Below are 27108 nucleotides of genomic sequence, written 5' to 3'. Positions count from 1 at the left end.
CCTAAGCTCACCAACACACAGGATGTCAGCAGCCTGAATGTTAAATAACTGAATTACTAAAATAATTCACAAGAAATGTGAATTGTGAACTATAAAGGACACAGTGAAAGGACATCTGAAAGAAGTGTAAAATTATGTATTCAAATATGCTTATGGTAAAAATTAAATTCAGGAATTAGTGCATCATCACTGACTAACAGAGGATATTCCCTCGCATATACTAGAGCAACAATGATCTAAGAAACTCTGGCTCCAATTTTCTGCCGATTTAATGTTGGCAGTGGACTTAAGTTTGGGCATATGTATTGAGTACTTTGGCCATGTCTGTGTCTAATGTAATTTCCTATAACTGATTAAATCGGGCTATGTAGAGGTATTCATGTAAATGCCATGTATTCATGTCAAGATAGATTTGTTAGTGCATTGGTGGGTGTCCTTTAAAGCACATTGAATGAGTTTGCGTTGGGCCAGTAGATGGCAATCTGTCGGCAGCCCTGACAGTTCTATACGGTAAACTACAGTCAAGGTTAAAACATGAGAAACAAACCAGACTAATTTGACTCTGGTTAAGACATAAATCTACGCAAACAAATGAAAGATTGTATCACTAGTAAATTGAAGAAAAGCCTTATGTACTGTATCCTTCAAATCTATGACAGATCTCCCCAAAAATCATCCTTTTTCATTATTTTAGTCATCTAGCCCTCTCTTGACGTTAATATATTTTAAAAAGTAACATATATATATATATATATATATATATATATATATATATCAGTTCAAAGAATCTTGCCAGAGAAACTTACTTTAACTTACATAGACAGTATATTGGGACACTTATTAAGAGGGACTTCATAGTATAGTAATTGCTTAACAAGTGTTTAAGAACAAGTGAGGTACAGGTGTCTCAACAGCAATGTTGTATCAATAAGATAAACAGCATAGGCAAAATAACATATACCAAAATACAATTTGTGAATTACATGGAAAATATATATTTCAGTATATCATAATGCTATTAAAGTGGTACATTAAGAGTAATTATCTACTGGCTAAATATTTTTAGAATGTTTTTTACATACTTTTGGACAAAGCTACTTCTAAATTTATCTAGAAAGCCCACAATCTTTCAATCTAGAAAGTTATAACAGAACTCACTCACAGCTCAAGATTTACATGTAAAGAATGACCACAGTTTTTAAAGTTTCAAAACCTGTACAGAGAACCCAAACTTTCAGTGCTTTGCCTCTTACCTGTGCCATACGTCTATCCAACTCTCACTGATTGAAGCTCTATCCTTGGCCGTACTCTCAACTCTCTCATCGACTGTGGTGTGGACATTCCAGCAAGGAAACCAAACAATAAGAGATGTGCTCACTGCATGCTCCCTGCCCATAAGCATTACATCATCACCATGTCCTTATATGGAGCTTTATGCTCTACTGGCTCTCAATGGGGGTGTGCTCGTCGGTGTGTGTGTGTGTTCGTGTGTGAGAGAGAGACATGGAGAGAGAGTGTCAACCAATGTAAAGAGTGTGTGTGTCTTAAAAACAAGGAAAGAAAAGTGTGATGTGTGTAACATCTGTAATATCTGTTCTCTCTGTCAGTGCTTAAGAGAAGAAGAAACCAGAGAGTGAGGAGAGACAAGTGGTTTAGGCTACAGCATTTCCTTCTGGCTTTCCTCAGGAAAGGTCATTCATTCTGTCAAGAAATGTGTCCGTAAAAGACATTTACATTTAGTCATTTAGCAGACGCTCTTATCCAGAGCGACTTACAGTCAGTACAGGGACATTCTCCCCGAGGCAAGTAGGGTGAAGTGCCTTGCCCAAGGTCACTGACCATCTGTGGGTGGATTATATATGTATTTTGATAAATAAATGTAAGTTGTCTTGGACACCATAGTACAGAATAATAAACAACTGTATGTTCCATACTGTGCCTTGCTAATTATTCTAAGTATCCAAATCAATACATCCACACTAAAATTATTACATATGAACTTATTTAGACTTAACTTATGTTCACATTGTGTTTTCAAATAATTACAATTTGAAACAATAGGTTCAGTTGATTTTATGTAACAGTGATAGTGATAAACATGATCACATTCCTTCTTCTGCCTTCCTGTTTGAAAAGCTCTTATCGTTCATTGGAAGAAAATCTACTGTTTGCTTGAACAGCAGAGAGAACTCAGCATCCGAACGGATTTACTGGGGCATCAGTCATGTTCATTAGGGTGAACCAAGGAAACATAGGAGACATGTTCTGTCTGGAAAGTTCTAAATCACTTGATATGTCACAGTTTGTACAATGGCCTGGAGTCTGCTGCCAAACCAATGTAGGGAGGGTTGCCAAAAAGAAGGAAATAGAGATGTCTCCGAGAACATCCAACATCATTTTGTTCTGTTGTCCAGAACAAATAGATGTCAGTCACCACACTAAAATCAGAAAGCCTTACGGCAAGTAAGGTTATTTATCTTATAGTATGTAATGCTGCTGTCTTTTGAAAGACTTTTAAAAGACTTGATTGTCACATACTATTTTCTAATAGATTGCCGAACGGATGTTTCAGCTTCTTACTTGTTTACCCAAAAATAAATAGTTTGTTGGAACAAACACACACCTCTAAATAGAGACCCAAAATAGATATGCCAAGTTACCGAATTTGGACTTTTCCAAAGGCTTTAGGGCTCAACAAGCCAGATGTTCAGATTTCTCTGTAACAGTTGGCCACACAAACAAGTTAGCTTTGTGAACATCTTCCAAATGGCAAATAATGGCAGAATGAAGCTGTGTTATGCAACGTTGTGGTGCAAGCTCTTCCTCTGACACAGTGACGAGAAATGTTAAGTGTGAGGATTGGGCCTGTTTAAATAACTTGTGTTTTCCCCAGAACAGTTTTTGGCCACCTCATGCTGGAGCATTGGCTCCTAAACCTCATGATCCAGTGTCATATATGCGTCAGTACAAAATGTGAAGTCTTTTGTAGACACAACTAGTCACAAGTTTGGAACTGTGTTGTGGAGAGGAAAACTAAGCATATCCTTTCTGTTTCCCTCCAAAACCTTAATGAAGTATTGTAACAGACGTGGCCTTGCTCCATCAGAGGTACACTCGGTTGATGTTTGCCCCTCACAGGGATCGAACCCAACACCTCTGATATCCCATGCGCGACCACTACCAGCTACGCTGGTAAAGAAAATCTAGCTATTCGCTGGCGTGGGTGTCCTGCTACATACCCGAGGAGTGAGTTTAACCGATCAACACCGGCTACACTATTGTATCGGTCTAACCAAATAGTCAGGCCTGGCAAAGCCCAGTCAGCTGGTCTAACCTGAGTGACTATAGTCTTCTAGAAGAAGAAGATTCATCTTTTCATGTATTATGCGGGACACACACAACCATATAGGGAGTGCCCCATGCAGTAATTGAACCCCGGACGGTCTTGCTGTGAGGCGGCACCGCACGGCTCTATCGATGTCTCAGACACGCACTCCTTCCTGACTGCAGTGAGTGTTCAGACTGCAGACTGAGACACATGTTTGTGAAGAGACTAGTGCTACAACATAGCAGCCTGCGGCCTGATCACCTGACACATGACATCACTGGTTCATAATCAACTCCACATGTTTCACTCGCTCCCCCTTCCTCCCTCTCTCTCTTTCTCAAACCTCTGCATGATTTACATAGTTCAACCGCTGAGTGAGTTTTATGAGATTCATGTACACACACGTTTGAAGTGAATGTTTATATCATTCATTTATGTCATTCACTCCACACCATGGGTCTCTGTGTTTAAGAGGGGACATCCTGATTGGCTCACATCCTGTGTGTTTACCAAGTACCAATCACTAATTGTGTTTACAGCTGTTGACTTTCTAATTCTCCCTTTCTCGCTCTCTCTCTCTATAAACATATACATATTTGTAGAGTGTATATATCTCTATAGATATTGTAGCTGTTCATTATGCAACATTGATAAGGTTCAGGTTTGCTATTTCCTACACACACAGATACATACATACAGTATTTGTCTCTTTCTTTCAAACAGAATGTGAACCTGAATCTTATCAATGCTGCATAATAAACAGCTACAATCAGTGAGCTGTGACTTGACAAACTATAATTCAGAGCCATATAACTGTTATTGCCACTCTGTGTGTGTGTGTGTGTGTGTGTCAATAATGTGTGTAGACATCAGGATATATGTCTGATGCTGGGCACATCTGATAATGATTACTGCTGGGAGTGTTTGGACTTTGATGCCCCCCAGGGTACAACAGAGGATGCTCCAATAACTGTTTTCACAACCACTTGCTTGAGCTCAGCTAGACATCAGACAGTGTGGGATTGTGCCCCTCGCCTACCTCTTCAAACAACTTGTTAGCTCCCCATGCAGAGAAGCCAGAGGCTGGCTCCAGCTAACCTCGATAAATAACCACTTGCTACAAATAGCTCAAGTCCCAAGGTGTTTTTTTGGAGTGTTTGAATCTGGTTAAGACACCCGAAGGGTGAGCCAATTGTTCTCCAGGTCAGTATAATACGTCCTATAAAAACACTTTTGTAAAAACCCTTAAGTCTCCTTGTTCCAGCACTGGCCATACAACCCAATCAAGCCCATTCCCTGTAGCATCAATGCTTAGTTTACAGTTAGTGTCTGTGGATAGGAAACAGAGAGTAAACACCTATTATAAAAGGAACCAACACTCCCTGCTTTATCCTTAGATACACTCAGCTGTCGCCATACTTAACATCCCAGGCTACATCATTGCCTGTTTGGAGGATGCCAAGAATATGAAGCCGCCATTTAAAATGTCTGGCCACTCCCTTTTCAACCCCTACTGTGTGTCTAAGTAGCAGTACAAACGTCTGGTGTTCCCTCCAGTCTCAGCTTGAAACAATACTGAGGTAAAATTTGTGCAATTAGCATACCTGTATACTTCAAAGTCTTCACGGCTGGCGCCCCCCTCAATTACCCAACAAACCTATAGTAAGCAACACTTGTTAATGCAAGCAAAATGGAGGCTGCTGTGAGTGATTTATTCCCCTCCAAGAAAGAGAAAGAGAGGATGGAGACGGGATAGAGAGAGAGAGATGCTGATAGAAGGCTATTATCTTGGATATGTCTAAACACTGCTGGGTTATTATATACAGAGGAAATGATTTCCCAATCTATTCATTCTTTTGCGATTGCACTAGGGGAAAAAATCACAAGCAGGAGGTTCTCTGTTAGTAAATAAGCCCTCTGTCGTCCAACATCACCACATAGCTATGTCAAAACAGAGGTAGTCAAGTGGACATTTTTGTCTCTTCCTTGTAAACAGTTCTAATTATAGATGGCAATGACGGTTTTGCTGAATGTTTCAATCGTTAGTTAACCTACTGAACACATCAGCCTGTTTTAAATTAGGAGAAGGAACAGACACACAGTAAACTAATTGTAGTTAACTAGTCTCTCTCTCTCTCTCTCTCTCTCTCTCTCTCTCTCTCTCTCTCTCTCTCTCTCTCATGTCAATGAAGATTCACCCATGCCAATATGTGATCTTTAATCAAAGTGTGTCAAGATTTTGGACAGCTTAACAGAGCAGTCCACCCAATGACACAGGGATTGTTCAGCTTTGCTTCCATCACACACACACACACCGCACACACATACACTTCCCCTGTCCACTCAGCATTTCCACTGAAGCGAGCTAACAGATTGCTCCAGACCCTCCCTTCCACACCACAGATAAACATGTAAGCATTTGTATTCGACTAAGAATGTAAATGATAGTGATTTGATAACCAGGCTTGACACTCACTGGTGTTCAGTAAAAAGGGACAAGTCTGTCGGACTGTGATAAATGTCTGAGATTACAGCTTTGTCTAGGCAATTACATCATTTCCTTCTGATTCTTTCCCTATTTGGCCAACAGCTTTTCTAAACAAGTGAGTTACAAGGAGAGACATACTGTATACTCAGAGTTACAGAGACTGAGACATAGTCAACAGAACAGTTCACGTATGTATAATCTTGATCAAGTGCTCTGGTAGGAGATCATTGACCGTGTCAAGGGCCTGTCTGACATGAGGGGATCAACTCTAAGATATTAATGAACGCTCCCTTGACTCTTGCAGGTCTGTTCTGTGGCTGATGTCATAGTCTGGGACATAGCTGTTATCACCTCAGTGACAAGACATAACAGATGGTTTGGATTTGTTCTGGCCCTTTGGTAGAGCACAGGAGGATACTCTCTCTATATTTCCAGTGGGAAACCTCTGAGAGATCTGAGAATGGTCTGGAAAGCGACCTTGTTATCATTCCGATGCATTTATATTGCATTCTTTGACACCTTGAAATATGCTCCCTGACATAAAACACATCTCTATTGCTTTTTTCCTTTTCCATTTCAAAGCAGTGTGTTGCCTTTGGGGCACGTAAAGATTGTGAAGATTTCTAAATTTCACAATTTGATTGGGGTTGGAGATATATGTTTTTATCTATTTACTGTGAGTAAACATCTTAGTCAATATTGCTAGAACCCTTAAAGTATATTAGATTTTTCATGTTATTTTGGGGCAATCAACTGCCAGTAATATATGGGTTCATGAAACGTGAGATCATAATGTTCTTTGTAAAAAAATAAAAAAAAAAGTACTTTAAACATGAAGTCATGGTATAATTAAATCAAATTAGAGATCCAGCCATAGTGTTTAAGCACTATTTAATTCTCATGTGCTTGCTTGTCTATGTCACTACCTTCCATGCAGACTCAAACTTTATGGCTATTGGTTAAACTCATTGCATGATGTCATTTGAAGGATGAGTAGAACGAGGGAGAAAAAAGGGAGAAAGATGGAGGAAAGGAGGCTGGAGGATTATTCAAGACTTCTAATTTGGCATCACAGCTCCAGAATGGAATAATTACAATACTGTAAACAAACATGTTTACATAATGCAAAGAATGAAAGAACATTTTGGCAGTCTATGTTTAGGGTTTGTCTCAAACTCTCTAGATGTTCACCAGGCTCTGTGATAAAAAGGTGAAAACCTGACTTATCCTCTTGACATTGAAACTTCCCAGTTGCCCTTTTAACTTAAGCCAACTGTTTGGCATGGCTCCCGAAATGCTACAGCCAGCTTTAAAATGTCTTTGAACCCGTCCCCTCTCCAGCCCCCACTCATAAATGTAAGGCACTTTTTTCATAGCCAGGGTATTACCTTATTTGTGACCCCTCTGAGTTTACCTCAGATATCAGCTTCTGGAGTCAGACCCAGTAAGATCATGTGTTCATTGTGTGAGAAGAGAGGAGCAGAACTTTACAAAAAATATATATATGCAGGGGGTTATGATGGTGGTGGGTTCAGTTTCATCATTCTAATCTTAAAGTGAAGTCAGCGTATGATACCTAATCCCTAGTGATCCCCCTGGCCCCAATGTTCTGTTTCTTTATCCTTTAATGTTCCAAGCAGTGTCACACAAATTGGCCCTTACTTATGTTACCCTTGGGGAGTATATTTTGTACACTGTTTTGGGGTCCTGTGCGGTCAAACCACTGAAAACAACAAGAGATTAGCATTACAAAGAAAGTTTGCAGATTACTTTACAATTATGTTTTTGAGAAGAACAAAACATGTTTGGATGAAATCAAATCCACTCTGCATTTGGATTATAGTTACAGCCATTTATTATTATTGCCCGGATAATTAACTCTTTGAGCCAATAGACTTTCAGTTTACAACGGTTAAATGAATTAAATGCTTCCTCTATAGTTTCTATAAAAATGTGTCAAAAATGTAAATCCATGCATGTCTACATTTTATAAGCAATTTTCCATATAAAGATTGGTTGGCTATGAACAGTTTGATACATCATGTTTCAGTTACTGTAAGCCCATGTGGCAATGATTAATATTCTCCTTTGTTAACATTTAATAATGTAATTGTAAATTAGTAGTTTAAATAATAATTTTGCTGCAACATTCTCGATTACTACTATAAGAGGCACACTATGTCATGGTATTTTTAACATTGCAAATAGCAAAGAAAAGATTATACTTCTGATGTTCAATCCTACTGTATGTTGGAGGAATAGTCCATCATCAATCATGTGAAACACCTCACATTAAACCTTGCCAAGACATAAGGAGGAACGAAATTTAAGACCCAACAGTGTCTCTTTAGTGCTTAGTCCTCCAATGGATGGATTGGGACAGTGTGATCCTTCGAACAGATCCATTGTTACTTGCCAACGAGTCCAGCCCAAATATTTTAGTTTTGGTTTCTATATCCCGCCTTGACATCCGACCACCTCAGTCTCGACAGGCAGTGTTGGGCTTCAGGATATGGCCTTGAATCTATTTCTCCCATGGTAACCCACCTCCTTCCACCCCTACTTCAGTTTCAGCTCTATTCAACTTGGACTTGAAACACTGGAAAGTCGACACTTGTAAATTCCCAAAATTGATGAATGTGGGTGGGGAAAGTTACAGAACGGAGCATGAGAAAGCCAATCTACCTCTTCTCAAACAAAGGGTGCATTCACAACGAGCAAGTAAACAACACAATGATCTTTTTGACAACCCTATTGAGTCTGCATCAGTTGAGCTCCGTCAAGGAAAAGTGAATTGAGGCCCCATCCCTGTACGTGTTAATGATTAACTGGTCTTACCTAGTGTTGTTTCCTAACACACACAAAAAAAGAATAAGATTTTAAACAAATCTAATTAACCACTTCCAGAAGCTCTGTTTGACACCACAGTGCCAGGAACTCACTAACTGGTAATCCAAATAACAGGAATATGGCAGGCAATATACAATAGTTTTCATGCAATCATTTAGAATGTTCACTTAGTATGACATTCTTCTGAAATTATAATAATTATAACGTGTTTATTTAGCAGACGCTATCATGCAAAGCAATGTACAGGGGAATTTCAACCTGAGACCTCTTAATCTACAGTCTAATCTTAAATCACTGAGCTATACCTGTACCATGTACCTTGTTCACTGTCTATGAAGCTGTCCTATTTTGGACTATATACTGTGATGATTTGCAGTTCCTGGGAAGAGAACAATCTGGAGTATTTCAACAAAACTTGCGATAGCCTCAACAAACTCAACAGCAGCTGAAATAAACCATAACACCTTACCTCAGTGGCAACTAAGACAAAAACAAGCAAAACCTGCTCACAACTGGCCTTGTCACTGTTTGTTACAAGTAGTTCTCTAGGACATGTCTGGTTTCTTACTGTTGGTTGTCACTCCACTTGACACAATACAGAACAATAAACTGGCCCATGTTTGCCAGGACTTTAAACATATAAAAATATCTCTGTGATCTTCCAATCAAAGAACACGGAACATTAGCACATTCGTTTGCACAATTCAACTGGAGCCGGACGGAGAACGCCTTCACCGTGATAAGAGATTTCAACTGGCAGCTTTAGGGCTTTTTTCGTCGTCCATATTTCACTCACTATTTTGACACCATGTTGGCACTACTAGGAGTACAAGCACAGCCTCATTGTTCAGACACAGCAGCTGCCAGCCTGAAAGACGTCATGTCCATATTCTCACTGTCGTTTCCTTCCAGGCTGACAAAACCAGAGGGAAAAAAATTGTGTTTTCCTCTATTGCAACTTTTGCCAAGTCGCAATTCAGGAGTTATCCTGTAATGTCTCTGAAACTATGATAAATTAGATAACCCTGCCTTGTTGGTAAAAGTACCCTCCGTGTGTCATTATTGGAATATTCGCTCTTCAGTGGTTTTATTCTCCGTCTTTGGCTTTGGTAGTAACATTACATGGTTCACAGAAAGTGCAGGAAATAGATTCTATGTTCTGTTTCTTTACTCGGACAGACGTGAACTTTCAGTAGAAATATACTGTCTAAGCAAACCTGCTGATGACTATTGACTGATTGTAGACTGGCTGTCTAGCTCTTCAGTTCATAACATAACATTGGCCTCCACTTTAGAAAACATGTCCCTCAAGTGATATTGAAGCCAGCTGAAGGCATCTATTTTTGTATTCTTGACAGTGACACAAACTTGGCAAATCTACGCAAGCTTAAATTGAAGATGCAAAATGTGATACATGATAGTTCCGCAAAAAAATCCATAATTGGCCACAGAACTGGTCAGGTACTGTAATTTACTGGAGCCCACACACATCCCTGTATGGTAGACCTTCTGTATTTTTCAATCAAACTTCCACAGAAATCTGTGCCATATTTAGTCTTTTATTTTCCATGACCTTATCTTTGGGAAATGCCATCCAGTGTGATAACCAGGGAAAACTATTCCCTTTAATCATGTATTCCTTACAAGGCTTTACCCCTCAACAAAAACTGGAGAACGAGGGAAAATAATACGAGCTGTGTGGCTGGTCGGAGTAATCACTGCATTCTGTGCGCATGTAATCACATGACGCCATACAGTGATGGCTCCCTGGACCTAAATACCTTTTAAATTTATGGAGGTAAAGGAGGATTTTCTGTCAGCTCTACAAACAAAGCAGAAGCACACACTCTTTAAACTGGACTTTCATGTGGGTCTCAGTTGTACTTCACCCCCGTTGAAACACACACTAAGTTGGGATCTGCAAGATGAAGGGATTGCAAAGATGCTGGTCTTTGAGTTTTTGGTGACTTGAAAAGTCTGTATTATAAACGGCAATCTATTTTGCTACTAAGGCAGAATGCCAAAATCCCTTGAATTTAGCTTCTGCTAGTTAGTGTTAGCTAACTAACAAGCAAACAAACCGGCTAATCTAAATGATCAGCAAGCGGCTGGAGTTACAGAACTTCAAGTGGAACACTTTGATCACAGTGGTCTTGTCAAACAGATTTCAACTTCAGTGATTCTATGGTTTCCCATGGCTGAGTGAATGGGACAATCCAGTCACTATCTGGACGTAATAGAAGGAGCAGGAGGTGGTGGTCGGGGGGGGGGGGGGTCGGGGGTCAGGGTGGCTGGCAGACTAGTTGAAGTTAGCACAATCAGGTTTTGGCTCACTTTTTCCAAAGTGTCCAAAACCACGCCTGTCTGAAACAGTGACATTTAGTGAGACACTCAGGAAGGGCATGAAAGGGAAAGATAACCTTAAGAGAGTGTAGCCTAAGTATCCATTCCAGAGCATCTCAAAATGAACATAAACATATTTTAGAATAAACACATCTGTGTAAAATGTGTTACCATGGAAATAGTGATGAGTTTGTTTAGGCAATTAAGTGTCTTCGATGCAATTAAATATTTTCTTTATTTTTTTGAAGGAATTGGTAAATGTGTCATATTTGTGTGATTCCTGATGGTCACCGTCACACATAGCAAGGCTTAAACATACATTTCATGTCAAGTAGGGTATCGTGATTTACATGTTGCACGCAGTCACTTGATGAATTCTTCATGCCCTGGTAATCAACGGTAAAAAAACTAAAAGAATGTACAGTATGCGTGAGGAAAACCATTTGGGAAGTCCTCGGAATACAGGTGTGCAATTCTGAAGAGTCATGACAGACATAAGAACCTTGGCTGTGGGCTCAGGAATCCAATTTGTCAGCTAGATGAATGATGTTTTTGATGCGATGTCTTTTCAACGAGCACTGGAATGATGGTGTCTGTTGTACATGAACAAGACATGCAGTTGTAGAGTTGTGAAGATGGATGCTGCTCACGCTTGCTGCAAGAAATGGGCAGCTGGCTGACATCTTCCTGAAACAGAGCGATTTGTAGCAGATATGCACATACATGGAAAGTTCACTACCTAGCCTGAAGCAAAAGTGTAAGGTGGTCATAAATAATAATGGATTCAAGATATCAAATGGACACGCAATGTACTATTTTCAAAGAGCAAGGGAGGCAGGACTGGATAATAAGCATCTTTGGCAATGATGACATCACAATGGAATGTTCCACATGCACCTGAATGAAGTCATTGCTGAAATAGCACAACTGCACAAAAATACCGAGCTACCTGAGACTGGGAAACCTTTGGGAGGGGCAGAATGCAATAAGCAAATATGATATCTGTGTTTTCAGCCTTGGGACGTTTGAGTGCTATTTTGCAAGATAAATTAAACGTCCAAAGAGAACATTTGAAGCAAGTTGCAGGGTCAGGGTATGTGGGTGGGTGTGTATGCTTAAGTTATGTTTGCTGCAACATCTGCTCATGGTTAGAGTGGAGCTAGACTCTCACATCCCTGGCCTATTGTAGCAGGCTTGCAGCAGTGAGGTCATCAGCCCTGGACGGCAGCTCAATAGCCATTTAATCGGAGGAGGACCGGGGGGGGGGGGGGGTACCGGTTGACCCATAACCCCCCCAGATTAACATGCTTCTTGGGCTTTCCAAGGAGGGGTCACCCAACAGTCGGAGGCTCAGAGCCATGAAACAAGGTCAAAATAAAAAGAAGTAGAGTAGAGTGTGTGAGGGAGAAAGAGGGAGAGGACCATGGTGTCTGTTCCCAAAGCTGTCTACACATAGCCTACAGAGTATGTAATCACCGCCACAGCTTGCCAGGACCCAGGAAAGGAAATGATTACATCCAGCTAAAATGCGTCGTACAACAATGGATTAACAAGCGTGAAATTAAAACCCGGTGCAGAGCTGTGCTCTTCAAACAGGCCAGCCACGGCCCAGCTTGGGGCTTTGATAACAGAGACAGTTGTTGTTACCCTCTTCAGAGAAGTGATAAGTAGTTCCTTTTAGAAGCTGAATGTTCTGGAGTTCACTGTTTTTCTAACCTCCGTGGCTGGGTCTTAGGGAGGAAAGAGCTTTTAAGAACAGAAGCCGTAACAGCACTCACTGAGGTCCATGAATGGGTGGATGGATGTGTCCTGCAGTATCTACTTCTGTTAAATTCAGCTCAATTTAATCCCTAAAAAAGACATTATGAGGTTCCATGTTGGTTGACATCCAACCGATTTCATAAGATTTAAAATGATCAAGCAGTGCCCTACTTTGCTGATTTTGAACAAGGAAACGAGACACTAAACACTGTACGTCCTCCCATGACAGCTGCCAGCTTTGCTACACTGAGCCTACATAAAAACTCCCAAAAACCCTTAAAGGTCACAGACACAGGGATATTTGATAGCATGAAATGGTAAAGCATAACTCTTCATTACCTAGATTAGACCAATGAAAAGGCTAATCTCTCTTCAGAGGATTGTCTAGACAAACAACCTGGGATTAGAAGAAGTAAAAGAACACCCTAAGAAACACACATTTACCCTGCTGATGTAACGTAGCTTTCTGTTAGACAAACATGGAGCAGAGTCCCTGAGCAGAGATTGATGACGATGGCAGATGTAGAGAAACCTTCAGCACAGCTCATTTGTTCTCTCACTCCTTCTTTCAAATACAGAAACTTGTTTTCACACTCATTCAGACACACACGCACACATAACCCCCCCCCCCACACACACACACACACACACACACACACACACACACACCGTGTCCACTGCAGCCAAATGTCCTCTGGCAGACTTGTAGCCTCCATGCACAAAAAAAAGAAGAAGATCTGTCCGTTTCCATGACAACCTGACAACTTGTTGAACACGAGCTATAATTAATGCTTCTCCAAGTCATTGTATTCCTTGCCTTTTTTCACCCCATATAAATCTTTCGCTTTTGCTCACGGGATAATTAACATGACCGTGGACAGAAGATTGTTTTTCATGGCGGCCTCTCCTTCCTGACATGCTCAGTGATGGAGCGCAGGCCCTCATCCTCCTCACCACTATTAAGCCAAATAATACTGTGCGCCAACGCAGCACAGATAATGATGCCATCAGACACAGACCACTTCTGTTGGTTATCTGCCAGTGATCTGTACCCTGTGAGCCTGAGGGGGGTTTGGCAAGTGTGTGAAGTAGCGGAGGCAGCAGGGAGAACTCTTTCATACCTCAGCTGTAGATGCCGGACTTCACACCAACTTTGTTCAACTGTCTTTCCACCCTGTCAAGATTCTTGATCAAACATAATTAGATTACCTATGACATTACTGTAACCGACCTGCACGAACAGTACCATCCATTCAGGTTCACACCAATTTACACTGAAGGACATTTCCTCAAATTTCATTTCTTATTCCCTTATCGCTCGTTGTTTGGGTGTCAGCGTTCGCTTCCCCTTTGACTCAATACTTCCAATGCTTCTGCCTAATAAAGACATTCATATTTGAGCCCCTAGACTAGGCCAGAGTATGTGTTTGTGGAAGCTTTAGTGAAACACTGCTATAACAACGACACAGGGCAGTTTCATTCTGGGCCAAGTCTTTAGGCCAAGTTATGTTCCAGCTGTTTTGTCCAGCCAACAAAAGTCACATTTCCTGTCCAAGAGTGGGTCATGGGTGAACTATTTCACAATTATAACAGGGTAACAGTCTGTACCTCTGTTCAAATAAATTAAATGATTTGGATTTGTTGCTTGCAATCATCGTAACACTGTCGTCCATTTCTTGTGATGCTCGGCAGCTGTTGTTTCATAATTTTTTGAAGGTTCTTTGAAGCTAGAAACTAAAGACTTCTTATAAACTGTAGTTCCTTTGCTTCAGGGTAACATGTTTCAACAGAACTGAAGTTAGCTCATTTTCAAAGTAGGTATTTCTAGTGAAGCCATCCAGAGACTGTTCTATAGTATTTGATGATTAATCAAACTTTGCTTTACGTAAGCTCCTGTTTCTGAGATTTAGACAAAGAAAATAATTGTTTGACATCTTACTTCTGAGACTTGGCACTAAGTGGTAGTATATTTTAGCAAAGATTGAAAACTTGAAGTTATAACATCAAGTTATTGATAATGTTGCTATGATTTACAAACAGCCAAGCAGTATAGTTGAACTACCTTGACAATCACCATAAATCACGATGTGCGCCAACCTCTTTTCGGCACCACTAAAATCACAATCACCACCAGGACAGCCTACGGTACCGACCTCTCTCGCTCCTGCCCCAGCAAGTTGGTGTACTCGTCAATCTTCCTCAAGGTAGGTCTTTATTGAAAGTCATCCAGAGACGGTTCTATAGCATCTGATGATTAATCAAACTTTGCTTTAAGCTCCTGTTTCTGAGATTTAGACCGACCTCTCTCGCTCCTGCTCCAGCAGGTTGGTGAACTCGTCGCTCTTCCTCATGAACTCCCCGTGGTTGCTCTTCTCGTCGTCCAGCTTGTAGAGCGCCTGCTTGTGGGACTGCTCTGCCATCAGGAGCTGCTCCAACATGCGCCTGTGAGTCTCCCTCTGCTTCTCCACCAGCTTGTCCAGCTGAGGACAAACATCAAAGGGGTTTGAATGAAGGACAAAAGACCGTTGGGGGGGAAACGGTCAACATTACTCGGAGCGGTTGTACCTCAGCCATGGGCTTCTCATAGATGTCCTCCTCGAAGACGTCTACCTTGCCCTGGATGCCGTCTCTCTGTAGCGCTTGAAGCACTTTCTGTGGAGTGACAAAGCCATATTTGGCCTCAAGCAGAGCCAGGTCGATCTTCTCAGCCTTCAGCACGGTGATCACCTCATCTCTGGCCTGCGAGTGGAGGAGAGTCAAGCCTAGTAAATTGATCTTAATGTACATGTGAACTAAACGGAATGAAGGAACATATGTCTATTTCACGATTAGATATTTCTTACCCCAGTGGTTTTGGTCAAATGTTTGTGCAAGTTTTATTTTCAGACCACCACCAACCTCTGTTTCAGATTTTGTTAAATTAATGTTTAGACTAAAGAACAATGTCCAGGGCCTCCAGACCATCCCTCAATCCATTCATCCCTCTGTCTTTCCATCCCTCTGTCCTTCCATCCCTCTGTCCTTCCATCCCTCTATCCCACCAACCATCCAGCCGCCCCTGGTCACACTCTATCAAAAAGCCACGGTAGTGAGTGGCGTTCCACTCCTGCAGCCAAGGTCACCGTGACTCGGCCGTCTGCGGAAAGGATTTGGGGCCTCAAGTCTGAGGATTCATAAAAGGCTGTAGATGTGCTGTTTTCTTTTAATAGGTTCATCTCCCCGGTTCATCTCTTTTTATAGGCCTCTGTGTTACGGATGTGTGCACCATCCATCACCGTGGGTGGGGGGGGTGCCCCCGGTGCCTGATGTCGGAACACTCCCCACCTGTTGTCTGTCTGTTACCAGGAGAAGGCCTTTGCCCAGACAAGTCACTGCCTGATGCACCTCTATCACAGACAAGGCCTGACCTAGTTGGCCAGGCCTGTGGAGCCAATGCCAAATGAACCCGCTGCCCAGTCCAACTTTTGTTTCTGATCTTCTAGGTATGTCAGTCAACAAAATATAATCTCAGTACGATAAGGTTTTCTGAAAAACTATTCTCTGCTAATTTTCCTTCAACACAGGTCCTGCCTTCTTCTCCATCCAGTACATCTATTTACACAATGACCTCTTTAGCCAGATCCACTGTACAACCACTCCTTTCAGGCCAGATACATCTACTCTACAAGCTGTATCTCCCTGACTGCCTCCAAACTATTAGTCTCCACCTCCCACCTCACCTGCAGCTCTCCCTCCAGCATGCTGAGGAGGAACAGGAGGTCATCACGAGAGAGGTCCCTGCCCTTCCCGCTCGCCATCTTCTCCTTCTGGGTTGTGTTGCCTCCAGCGCTGCTGCTGGCGCTGCCACGCCCGCTCTTGTGATTCCCCTGGACGGTTCCCGTGTCGTCGGGCGGCTCACGGTGCCTCGCCCGCCCCCCCGCGCGGCCCGACGGCTCCTCCCGCTCTGCGGCCCGTCTCCGGGAGCACGTGGGCTGCTGCGCCAGCTTGGCCTTCGCCACGTCCTCCAGGCTGTTGCTACGGGAACGCATCTTTGTTTACCTGTGGGGGCGACAGGCAGGGATGTGGTGAATGTGTGCGCCTCAGGGCTGGGATCGGGATGGGAGACAGCTGGACTATGAATGGCAGAGTGTGTGATGTGTGTGGTGTGTGTGATGTGTTTAGCCTGTGGTGCTGTTCACCCAAGCATTGTATGTAGAGAGGTTTAGTCACTCATGACAATGATTAAGTTGTGTGAGTTAGGACAGCCAACCACTCTTTTCATGCTGTAATTTATGATTTACTGTGTAAAATACAAAGAGAATGTTGAAAGTGAATACTAAACAAAAATCTCTTTTGTCTTTGTGTTTGAGCTGATGAAAATCACCCCCGGTGATTTATATCGGCATGAGTTGTATTAGTGGGCCTTTCTGACAGTTTATGAGTAAGAAGGATGGCTGGGTGATTGCATATGTACATTGGCGGCAAAAAACGGAATGATTCAAGCATGATGTCATCCCAACAGTTTGAGACTAGCTCTAGTGATCAACTCTCAGATCTGGGCTCCAGGCATAGAAAGCCAAATCCGTAAGTGTTTGCTCACGGTATCACAATGCCGATTCTCAGGAAAAACGTATTGAGGCCCGACCTCCAAGAAGCCATTGTCAGTCTCTCTGCTGATGAGTAAAGTTTTGCAATAGAACAACCCGACAAGTTCAGACCCTGACGAGACATGGTTATTACTCACAGACTGTATGCTAGTCTTTGTGAGATGGCTATGGCTATTCAAGGATCCAGGTTTCAAGTGAGGTTGTTCAACTTTACACGCACACAGCCTGAACCCCTGTGGGGGAGTCTGTGTATACACAATATCTCTGTGAAGTGCAATGTCTTCAGTCTCAGACATGTCATCCAGTCCTGTAAAGCATTGTGGGAAACTGAAAGAAAGTTGATTTAAGTTTACCATAGCGCCCTGTGTATGTCTTCATTTAGCACTGATTTCTTAGACAAAGCTCAGTGTTTGGAGACCAAACACTGCCAAGGGCTAACACCACTGGTCAGTGTTGAGTTTGACAGTTCTTAAGACAAACCTGTTCCAGGAGTCAATTGAAAACTCGCTGGAAAATGTAATAGGTTCAGACGGACTTTACAAGAACTGAGACAGGTTTCTCTATAGGGTTTACAAACACAAAAAGTAGGCTATTGTAGCTACCAACAGCATGACAGGCTTTGTTTGAAGGTTCTCAGCTTCAACCACTGTTCCCTTGTAATTCTTTCATGCAAAAAAAGTGTGACGTTCAGAAGGTCTGTGAATTCAGACATGCCGTGGAATGTAAGCTAACTTTGAGGGATGATGTTTGGACATTTCCAGAGTGTCTTCTCGGTTGTATTCTCCAAAAATAACACTAAAACATCAGCTCTGATTGTGCCATGTGCACATAGTTTCTCGCAGAGTACATTTGGTTTTTTGAGTAGTCAAAAAAGGTGTGAGGAGGAATTTGCCAATAAACAAGCAGCCAATTAGCAAGCTGGTTACTTGGACCTTAGATAGTCTTAGCAACGGGATGCTAAGGAGGATGTTGATGTGCCCATCATGGTGTTAAATTAATCCGAAAACTGCCTCCCCTGATGAACAGGGCATATAAAAACATACATGCTTGGAAATGTATTTTATTTATTTTATTTAACCTTTATTTAACCAGGCAGAATCATTAAGAACAAATTCTTATTTTCAGTGATGGCCTGGCAAAAAGCAGAAGCTTTTTGAGGGAGAGGGGAAGGGGGCTATGAAATAAAAATCAAGTTAAAAAACAGAACGGCACCCAACCACAGCGGGCAACAACATACAGGAAAAAAGCAACAACAAAAACAAGCAGGTTAAACAGAGCAGGGCATTAGTAACATAGGGAGTCAGAGGGGTTAACAATGTTAAAAGCACAAAGAACACAAAGCAAGACACAAAGACTATTTACACCAAACAATATAAAAAAATATCTAAAGTAACTTTATCAAGGATTATTTCTCTGTGATTTCTATCCCACCCATAACCCATGTAGAAATTCATTAAGCCACGCTTATATACACAGTCACAAAAACCCCACAACATCCTTCCCATTTTGAAACCAGATAAGGTCAAATATCACCTTACCCTACACTCTTACTCTTTAAATGAATGAGTTTGTGTGCCAATTTGACTAACGATGACTTCACTGTGATCTCTCACTAATCTCAACAACCAAGCGTCATATGTCATTTTCAAACTGACTGGATCAGGCCCCTTCTTCTGTGTAGTAATGTGATCACGGATCTGTGCCAAAAGGTGATCTAATGATGAACAGCCGCTCATACCATTTCAAGGGATTAGCCTTTGTTTTTGGCTCACAGGACTACATTGTACACACGCAATATAGTCATTTTTTCATGCTCCTGCATGTTTTAGGAAATTATATTGCTTCAGAATAATATTAGAAGGCACATATCTCACACCCACCTTTCGGTTCACAACTTATTTACTATCTGCAACCTTATGATTAAAACACATTTCTGTCTCACACCAAAACACACACAAACACAGTATGCACAGCACATTGTGTTTACTTGATTATCTGCCGTTTTTACCAACAATCGAAATGTCATAGCTCTTAACATTCCACCACCGCTGCTAAAGATTTCATCACTCAGTAATGAGATTATCTGTGACAGCTCATAGGGAAGTGGGTTAGCCACCCAGGGGAGGATGAGGACTGTGTGGTTATGGATTCATAAGGATCCGCTGTGCTCCAGCCTGGTTATGAGGTCAGGGACCTGGCGGAGAGACAGGCTGGACCCAGCCTTACCCAGTGGAACAAAGACTGTCAAAGGCGCCTGACCCTTCCAATGACGCCTTGTTCTCTTTCTCTCTTCCAATTTCTCTAATAATTTATTCTGTGGCTGGATAAGATGGCTATTCTCCTTGTTAGTGCTATGCTATAGATACTATAGCAACTGTAATGTATGAGGTCTTTCTTAGCAGGAGTCCTGGGCTGTCAAAGGGGGTGTTTGCAGTACCAGAATGCAGAGTCCTTTACGGTGATGACTTCACTTCACGTGTGTGTGCTGGAAGGCCAAGGGAGGGGGAGGTTGTTAAAAGGGACGGGTCGAAAGGTGAGGATGCAGGTGTGCTTCCAACAGTTAACTTTTCCACTGTTTTTCCACTTGAACACTAACAAATATACACACGTGCATAAACACACAGACAAACACACAAAGATGAAAGTTCACAGACACACACACACACACTGACGCACATCCACGTAACTGCTAAAATACAGTTCAAATTCTTGGAGCCCATATCACGACCCTGTCAATATGACTGAGAGAAGTTAAAAGAGAAAGGCGGAGGAGAGGAAAGTCAGTTCTTGTCAAAATGACGCAAACATATAACCAAACACACACAAACACACATACACAAAATTAGATTTGTCAACATTTGACACTATTAAAACCCCCAGGGTTGCACAACAGTTCAACGCTAATATTACCTTATCAAAAAACAATGTACATTGTCAATATGATTTAATGTAACACTCTTCTCACATAGTCGTTGTCTCCTGAGACACTGTTAGAGTGAGAACAATACACATAATGGCACTGAATGTTAAACAAGATTATCTTACATACTCTCCCCACCCAGATCTACACTAGCTTTTCAAGCTCAGAGCATTGTGCAAGCAGCCTGAATGCAAGCAGCCTGAATGCAAGCAGCCTGAATGCAAGCAGCCTGAATGCAAGCAGCCTGAATGCAAGCGCGAACAGAAGAAAGATCATATCCGTTGTCAGACTGCGTAATCGTAGATCACTTTTTGTTCCGTGATTTATGACAGCTATCACATACGTATTACTGAATAGATTTTTTTTCTGCTGCAAATACCAGAAGGAGTATTCCCCTGTGCTTATTTGAAGGGGTTGTTTTGTGCTCGTCATTTATCGTTCCTAACACATCACCATGCGATATTTTTCTTCAGTCTGACTTCTGCCTGCACAGAGAAACAATTACCCATACACATACAAACACACACACACACATGCATGCAACTAGCCAAACACATGAACGCACAGGAACAACTCTGAAATAATCTGATCCATTTGAGCAAATACAATTAAAGTTGAACTAAGTTTAAAACAAGACGTACAATTCTGAACTGCTGCTGCTCCAGTGTCAGTGCAACATGTTGACACAGCGGGTTTCTGGCAGCAAATGCGTAGATGACACCTTGTCATGCCCTACTTCAGCGTCATCAATCACCACTGCATCAGCCCCTCTCCATGTCTTACCTTTATCACTTTCCTCAAATATTTCACACCAGAACCTTGACCCAGGACTGTCCTTTGCTGTGTGTGTGTTGGGGGGGTTTGTGTGTTTCCCGATACTGCACAACTAATGGAGTACAGTAGACTACACTTCAAATTGCACCTTTACTGTCAGTGTCATGTGAACTGACAGTGAAAGACCAAGGACACGATCATTTTTTTTTCAATAATATTTTTAACAACAAATTACTTGTGGAATAGTTAGTACATCATCACTTGATCGGTTGCTGGTAGTTCATCTGTAGGCCTGCCATAAACACCTCAACAGAAACGAGAACATCTTCAGCCAAGTCTCTCAGTCAGGAGCCTCGTGCTTTCCCGTCGCCAGGCCAAGGGGAGAGTTGTTTACAAACAGCGGTATGATCACCGTGGTAACGGGCAGCGATCTTGGCTCCCTCAGGAGGTGGACGGCGGGCTATAAAACCGTCCGAGAGTTTCCTGGTACATTAGTCCCAAACTGTAAAACAACAGAGAACTCATTTGGGAATTCCATTGCTCTGAGGTATAGAAAGTCTCTGCCTGGGACACAACTGTAACTCCTAAGAAAGTGAAGGAGGGATGTTTGAGACTGGCCCGACCAGGCCAAACTGGAGCTATTAGTTCAACTACAAAGTATGTCCCTGAGGAATATGACAACGGTGGCTCATTGTGGCTTTTGTGGTGGAAGGCTAATTATTGTCAAGAAGAGAGAGAGACTGGACACAATGTACAGTCACGTCCAAACAAGCATGCATGCATGTACATTAAGCACTTTCAGACATGCTAGAAAGTGCCTCAGTACGCTTTGCGGGGCTCAGTGACACAATTAAATCCTTGATTACTCATTCATAGAAAAGTTAGCTTTGGGGTTCAAGAAGGTCACACGGCCTTTAGATTGAGGGTCGTGAATTTAGGTTGTGAGAGAGAAAGAACAGAGAAAAAGAGAGAAAGAAAGAACGATGAGTGAGACCGAGAAAGAGAGAGAGAGAGAGAAAGAGAGAGAGAGAGAAAGAGAGGGAGGGCAACACAGCATTAGAAAGAGAAGAGAAAGAGGAGAAGACTTGCAACCAAACACATGCAAACACATTCAGCATTGAGGGATACAAATCCCCTCCCACGTACTCAGCCAAAGCAAACAGATCAATCTGTTTTAAATCTCTGAGCTCTCTCTAATAACCTGAACCGCTGACAGGGGGACAATGGGGCCACTTCCCCTCAGGGAGGTAAACCAGGAAGAACAACCAGTTTGAGTGTGGACTTTACCTGCCAGGTACACGCTGCAAAAAGGTTTCAACTGTAAAGATTTTCAGGAACTTCACGTCTTTGTCCTTCACTTTTTCTTTTTTTACCTTTCTATTAGTCTTCCATTTTCCTTTTCTGTTCAGTTTCATTTTCTTTTACAGAGTACACGCACGCACACACACAGACACACACACACACACTCACAATAAAGGTTCAATAGTAGAGAATTGGCTCTCTATCAAAATGCTTCTGCTTGTGTTGAGGTGTTGCCATGGAGAGTCTTCTATCACATGACGTCATTGTCTAATCCAGATGCTGAAGTCTAATACGATGGTTTATGAGCAAGATGGAATGTGGGGAAGAAATGTGTGTATGTCTGTGAACAGTATATGCATGTTTCAATGAGTTTGCTTATGTTTAAGCGCATGTGCGTGTGCGCGCATGTGCTCGTGTATGAGTCTGTGGCTGGCCCGGCTCCATGTGTGGCTATGTCCATCTACTGTACAGTAAAACCGTATTTGATACCAACTATCCAGTTTCCTCATTTGGCAGGGCAAGGCAGCAAAGGATCATCTTCAGCACCAGACTGTAATATTTCCCTTTTGCAAGTGATAATGAGGAGCATGAGAAGCCTGGGGGGGAGACCGTGTATGAGGCCAAGAGCTGTCAGATAGTCACACCAGCTTCTGCTTTCAAATCACGCTGCTGACATCCGAGTCCAGCGATCGTCTGTCTGAGGAGAGAGGCCTGCTGCCTAGAGTGCTGTCCCAGATGTTGGGACTGACTTAGCATGGAGCATGTGTTAAGGGAATATAAGGTAAAGGGTGAGAGGCTGGTGTGGCAGGCCCAGACAGGGGCCCATTGCCGTCGTGTGAATAGTGGGGAAGGCCTGTCACCGCGAGGGCCTCTATGGAAGACTGATCGTTTTGCACCCATAGACTCCCAAGCGAGGTGAAAGTCTCTTCGTCCTGTATCAGACATACCGTACACATTCCTACTGTACTGTTGCTCCTTGTGGACTTGCTGCAAGTCCTATTGTTTCAAAACGATAGGCAAAAGTCCCATTAGGGTCTGTCTGAAGAATGCTGTGTAATGGCTGCCTCTGTCAGTGATCTAGGTGGCAGCAATTTGACACCTTTTGGGTAAGAATCGCCTCAATGTTCACACAGAGACTGAAAAAGCCCATTATGTTACAGTACGCCTCAACAACACTCTTTGTTGCTAGGTGAAAGTGGCTGGAGAGAGTGAGGAGCAAGCCCCACATGAAAACTGTTAAAAGTCATGTTCATAACATTGTATTCTAGTGAGAAAACACAATTCCTCATAAAGTTCACCATTACTCAACACAACTCTATGCACTAAATGTAGCAGTCTACTAGCTACTATGGCAAGATTTCCATGAGCAAGAAGGAAAATTCCAAAGATGCTTACTAGCTGACCAGCCAGCCATGTCCCTGACAGCTAGCTACTTGGCAAACTGTCTCACTGCATCCATGTCACCTTGATGCTGCTGTGACGGAGGTCTGACAGGGTGAGATTACAGGGTCAGATTAGGGGGTTAGAGGGTACAATAAACAGAAGGTTGGTCAATCAGGTTGGGTTGTCACAGTCTTGTCTCAATGGTGATCCATCTCCATAGTGCCATTCTTCATTTCATCACTTTCACTGCCTTGCATCCTCACAAGTATACTTTTGAATCCTTTCAAGAGTTCAGGCACAGCAATGCTAAAATAAGGAACAGGTACTCTTTTTAATTTTAAGATTGTAAATTTGCAACAAACACTAATACTAATATATCCTACTAATATTTCACTGGCTAATACAAGGTTTACCAAATCTAGACTGTGTGAGGTATTTTGGTTACTACAGCATAGTAGGAGACTCTTTTAGCCACACTCAATTTAAAGTGTGTGTGTGTATTTTTACAGCAGTATTTTTATTTCAAGAATATTAGAATCCAGGAATCATATGGCTTAGAGTTGGTGCAAAAAGTCTCACAAATTTTAGGATGGTGCCCTCTACAGGACAAAAAGGAAAACAACACACTGGACAAAATAAATCCTGCAATGCAGCTATGAAACATGAATCTTACAGAGAAAGCACTAATTTGATGAACATATGTTTATTACTATGTAGTCTATAACGTAGTTTGGTGGCCATATATGCTTCATTCTGTATGCTGTCAAGTCGTTTCCCAGTTTCACCCCCCTGCCCCCCCCCCACCACACACACACACACACACACACACACACACACACACACATAGCTGTGGCCGTCGCTGCTGATATGGTCAGCAGGTCCGTAGGGGAGTGGGCCCTAGCTGGGCTTGCTGTCTGCGTTGCCCTTATTAAGCCTCCACCGTGCTGATCCGCCCCCCCCCCCGCCCCCCCTTCCCCCACTCCCGCCCCCCCCCCCCTCTCCACATTCCTCTGCTGTGTTTATGCGCCCGGGCTTGAGTTCGGATGATCGCCCTGTAATCCACGCCGCTCGCCGGCCAACGGACCTGTAGCTATAATTAGGGGTCACTCTATCCACTGTGCTGTAGTGAAGGGAGAGACAGCCAGACACAGACACAGGGGGTGTACTGTACTTTGTGACCTCCATTAAGCTTTCTCTTGTGCAACATTCTGTGTGATTGTGTGTTCGTGTTTGTGTGTTTATATGTTTGTGTAATAGTGAGGTGGCCAATGTCTTAATCTATTAGTATTGACTTTAATCAAACTAATTGCTTAGCGCCACACCAAGAACCGCATATGGTGGTTTTATCACCAGTTTATCAGATTATCTCTACGCAAGCAGCAGGCCTTTCTAGGCCAGGTGTCTCTCTGTCTCTGTCAATCGATAGTATCTGGTTGTCTTTCTGTCAGGTTGCCTTCCTGTCTGGTGTGCTAGGGTCACACTGAGGATGTAGCATTACCATGGGTTGTTTACACGAGACTGCAGGGAATTTGCTTCGACAACACGTCAAGTTGAGGTAACACAGTTTCAGACCATTGACCAGCTGTCAGGGTCATATAGGGGGACCAATGATTTCCCCGTGGCACTCGATGAATCAATGGGCGCCTCCTCATTGATCTAAAAAGAGAGTGGTTTGGCTCTTTACAACCACTTACTATTATTGATTAACACTATCATCAGGAGATCTGAACTTACACAGCAAAAATGTCCACATTTACAGAGTACCTGAGATGAAAATGTTGATGAAAGATCTCTCATCTAATTTAGGCAAAACAGTTTGTTTCACTGTGACAGACTTTCAAACCTCCCTCCTCCATGTGCCTTTTTCCTTGCTCTCCAGGTCTTCACCTTTCCCCAACCCTCTTTAACCCAGATCCAATCCGGCCCACCCTGACCCTACATGAATCCCACTCCACCACCCAAAGTGCTGTACATATGTCAGCAGTTTTAAATAATGAGAGCAAACCAAGGTTCAGGGTACAGGGTGTAGAAAGTATAGGGTGGAAGAAGAGAGGGTAGAGGGGCAGAAAATAGACGGATAATTGCCCCTGTCATTTGAGGAATGCTAGACTTGCAAAAAGGCCATGTGGACTTGTTAAGCCTACTGTCACTGTTAGAGAGGGTCCCTAGCGACACAAAACCACACAGGGACAACAATGGGGCTGATGGGACAATAGGGGACATTTTAACAACTCATCTCTCCCTCTCTCTTTGTCTCTCTCTCTATATATTTATATATTCAGCTCTCTCTCTCTCCCTCTCCCTCTATATCTCTCCTTCCCTTAGCGACCTCTACCCTTTACCGGCACTTATTTAGCAGTGAGCTAGCACCTGTGCAGTCTTATCTAATCATGTTGTGCATTTTAGGAATTTCACAACCCAAGCTGAGAATACATAGCCTAAATAGAACATTCTCCAGGCTTTAGAGGATGGTGAAAGGTTGCATGTTCTACAATATTGTAACCCTTAATTCACCAAGGGTTAGCAAATCAGATGTTGACTGTAGGCTACTTTGAGAATGCTGACAAGGTTGCCAAACACTACAATAAAAGTATTTGAATCAATCTCCTATTGGCATATCAGGTATTATAATAACCATCATAACCGTATGACATGGCACAGTACCATGCCATCACATCCTGAAAGATTCCTGTTGTAGAACATCCACTGTACCTTTATCAAAAACAAAAACTTAATTTGCCTGTTTCACTTTTAATGTCTAACTCCCCAATGTGAAAAAAAACAGGAACGTTTAGTTCAATCAGACCTCCTGGTTATAACTCATATTGTAGAGTGTAAAATATATGTGTGATTGAGGGTGTTTGTGTGTTGCAGAGGATATTTGGAAAGCCTAAAATTTCCCACCCTAATTTTGGTATTTCTTATTTGACCTAACCAGAGGTTTGTTCCCCAGCAGGTACACTGGCTTCAGCAGTCCATCCAGCTCCCTCTGACAGCTTCATACTGCAGGGGATTCAAAGGGCTGTGAAACACCCAGGTTAGAATTCCTCTGGCTCTTTCCTACATTAAACGGAGGCCCTTTCATTTTGCTGTTGAGTTTTGAATGCTGCACACACTCCATGAATCACTCTGGGCATGGGTATATTGTATGCAGCGACTGGCCGTCATTCACTTACTACATTTAATGTTATGGAGAGAGACATAGGGGCAGTTGGCCACACTGCAATGGCCTCTGACATTGGTATACACTCATCTTTACAACTCACACAGTTAATCACTTTAGTCACTAGAGTTAAGCATCCAAACATTACAGCAATAGGATTAACATCAAACTCACAATCGTTTTACTGAGAATCACAGTTTCGTGGCAGGC

The 27108-nt window shown here is 42.4% G+C and overlaps 2 protein-coding genes across 4 annotated transcripts in view; one reads left to right on the top strand and one right to left on the bottom strand.

The window, feature by feature from the left end:
- The window catches only part of LOC146260810 (uncharacterized), a 45168-nt gene that overhangs the window by 8071 nt on the left and 9989 nt on the right, over window positions 1-27108 (top strand). The window contains exon 2 of the mRNA XM_084667474.1: window positions 26692-26772. The gene's annotated coding sequence lies outside the window, so the exon portion shown is untranslated. The remainder of the gene's footprint in view (window positions 1-26691; window positions 26773-27108) is intronic.
- LOC146260811 (filamin A-interacting protein 1-like) overlaps window positions 1-27108 on the bottom strand; it is a 39237-nt gene that overhangs the window by 8807 nt on the left and 3322 nt on the right. For 2 of the 3 annotated variants that reach the window (XM_084667472.1, XM_084667470.1), the window contains exons 2-4: window positions 16490-16808; window positions 15336-15509; window positions 15072-15250 (exon numbers count right to left, since the gene is read on the bottom strand). In XM_084667472.1, the coding sequence (XP_084523598.1) occupies window positions 15072-15250; window positions 15336-15509; window positions 16490-16798 (662 nt within the window). In that variant the 5' untranslated portion in view covers window positions 16799-16808. Of the gene's footprint in view, window positions 1-1253; window positions 1917-15071; window positions 15251-15335; window positions 15510-16489; window positions 16809-27108 lie in introns of those variants that run through there. The other variant, XM_084667471.1, reaches the window with a different exon arrangement.

This window comes from Hypomesus nipponensis, chromosome 12 (assembly GCF_054491055.1).
Source record: "Hypomesus nipponensis isolate SF chromosome 12, ASM5449105v1, whole genome shotgun sequence".
Taxonomy (NCBI): Eukaryota; Metazoa; Chordata; class Actinopteri; order Osmeriformes; family Osmeridae; genus Hypomesus; species Hypomesus nipponensis.
The sequence above is the reverse complement of the archived record's forward strand: the minus strand, read 5'-3'. Positions and strand labels throughout refer to the sequence as shown.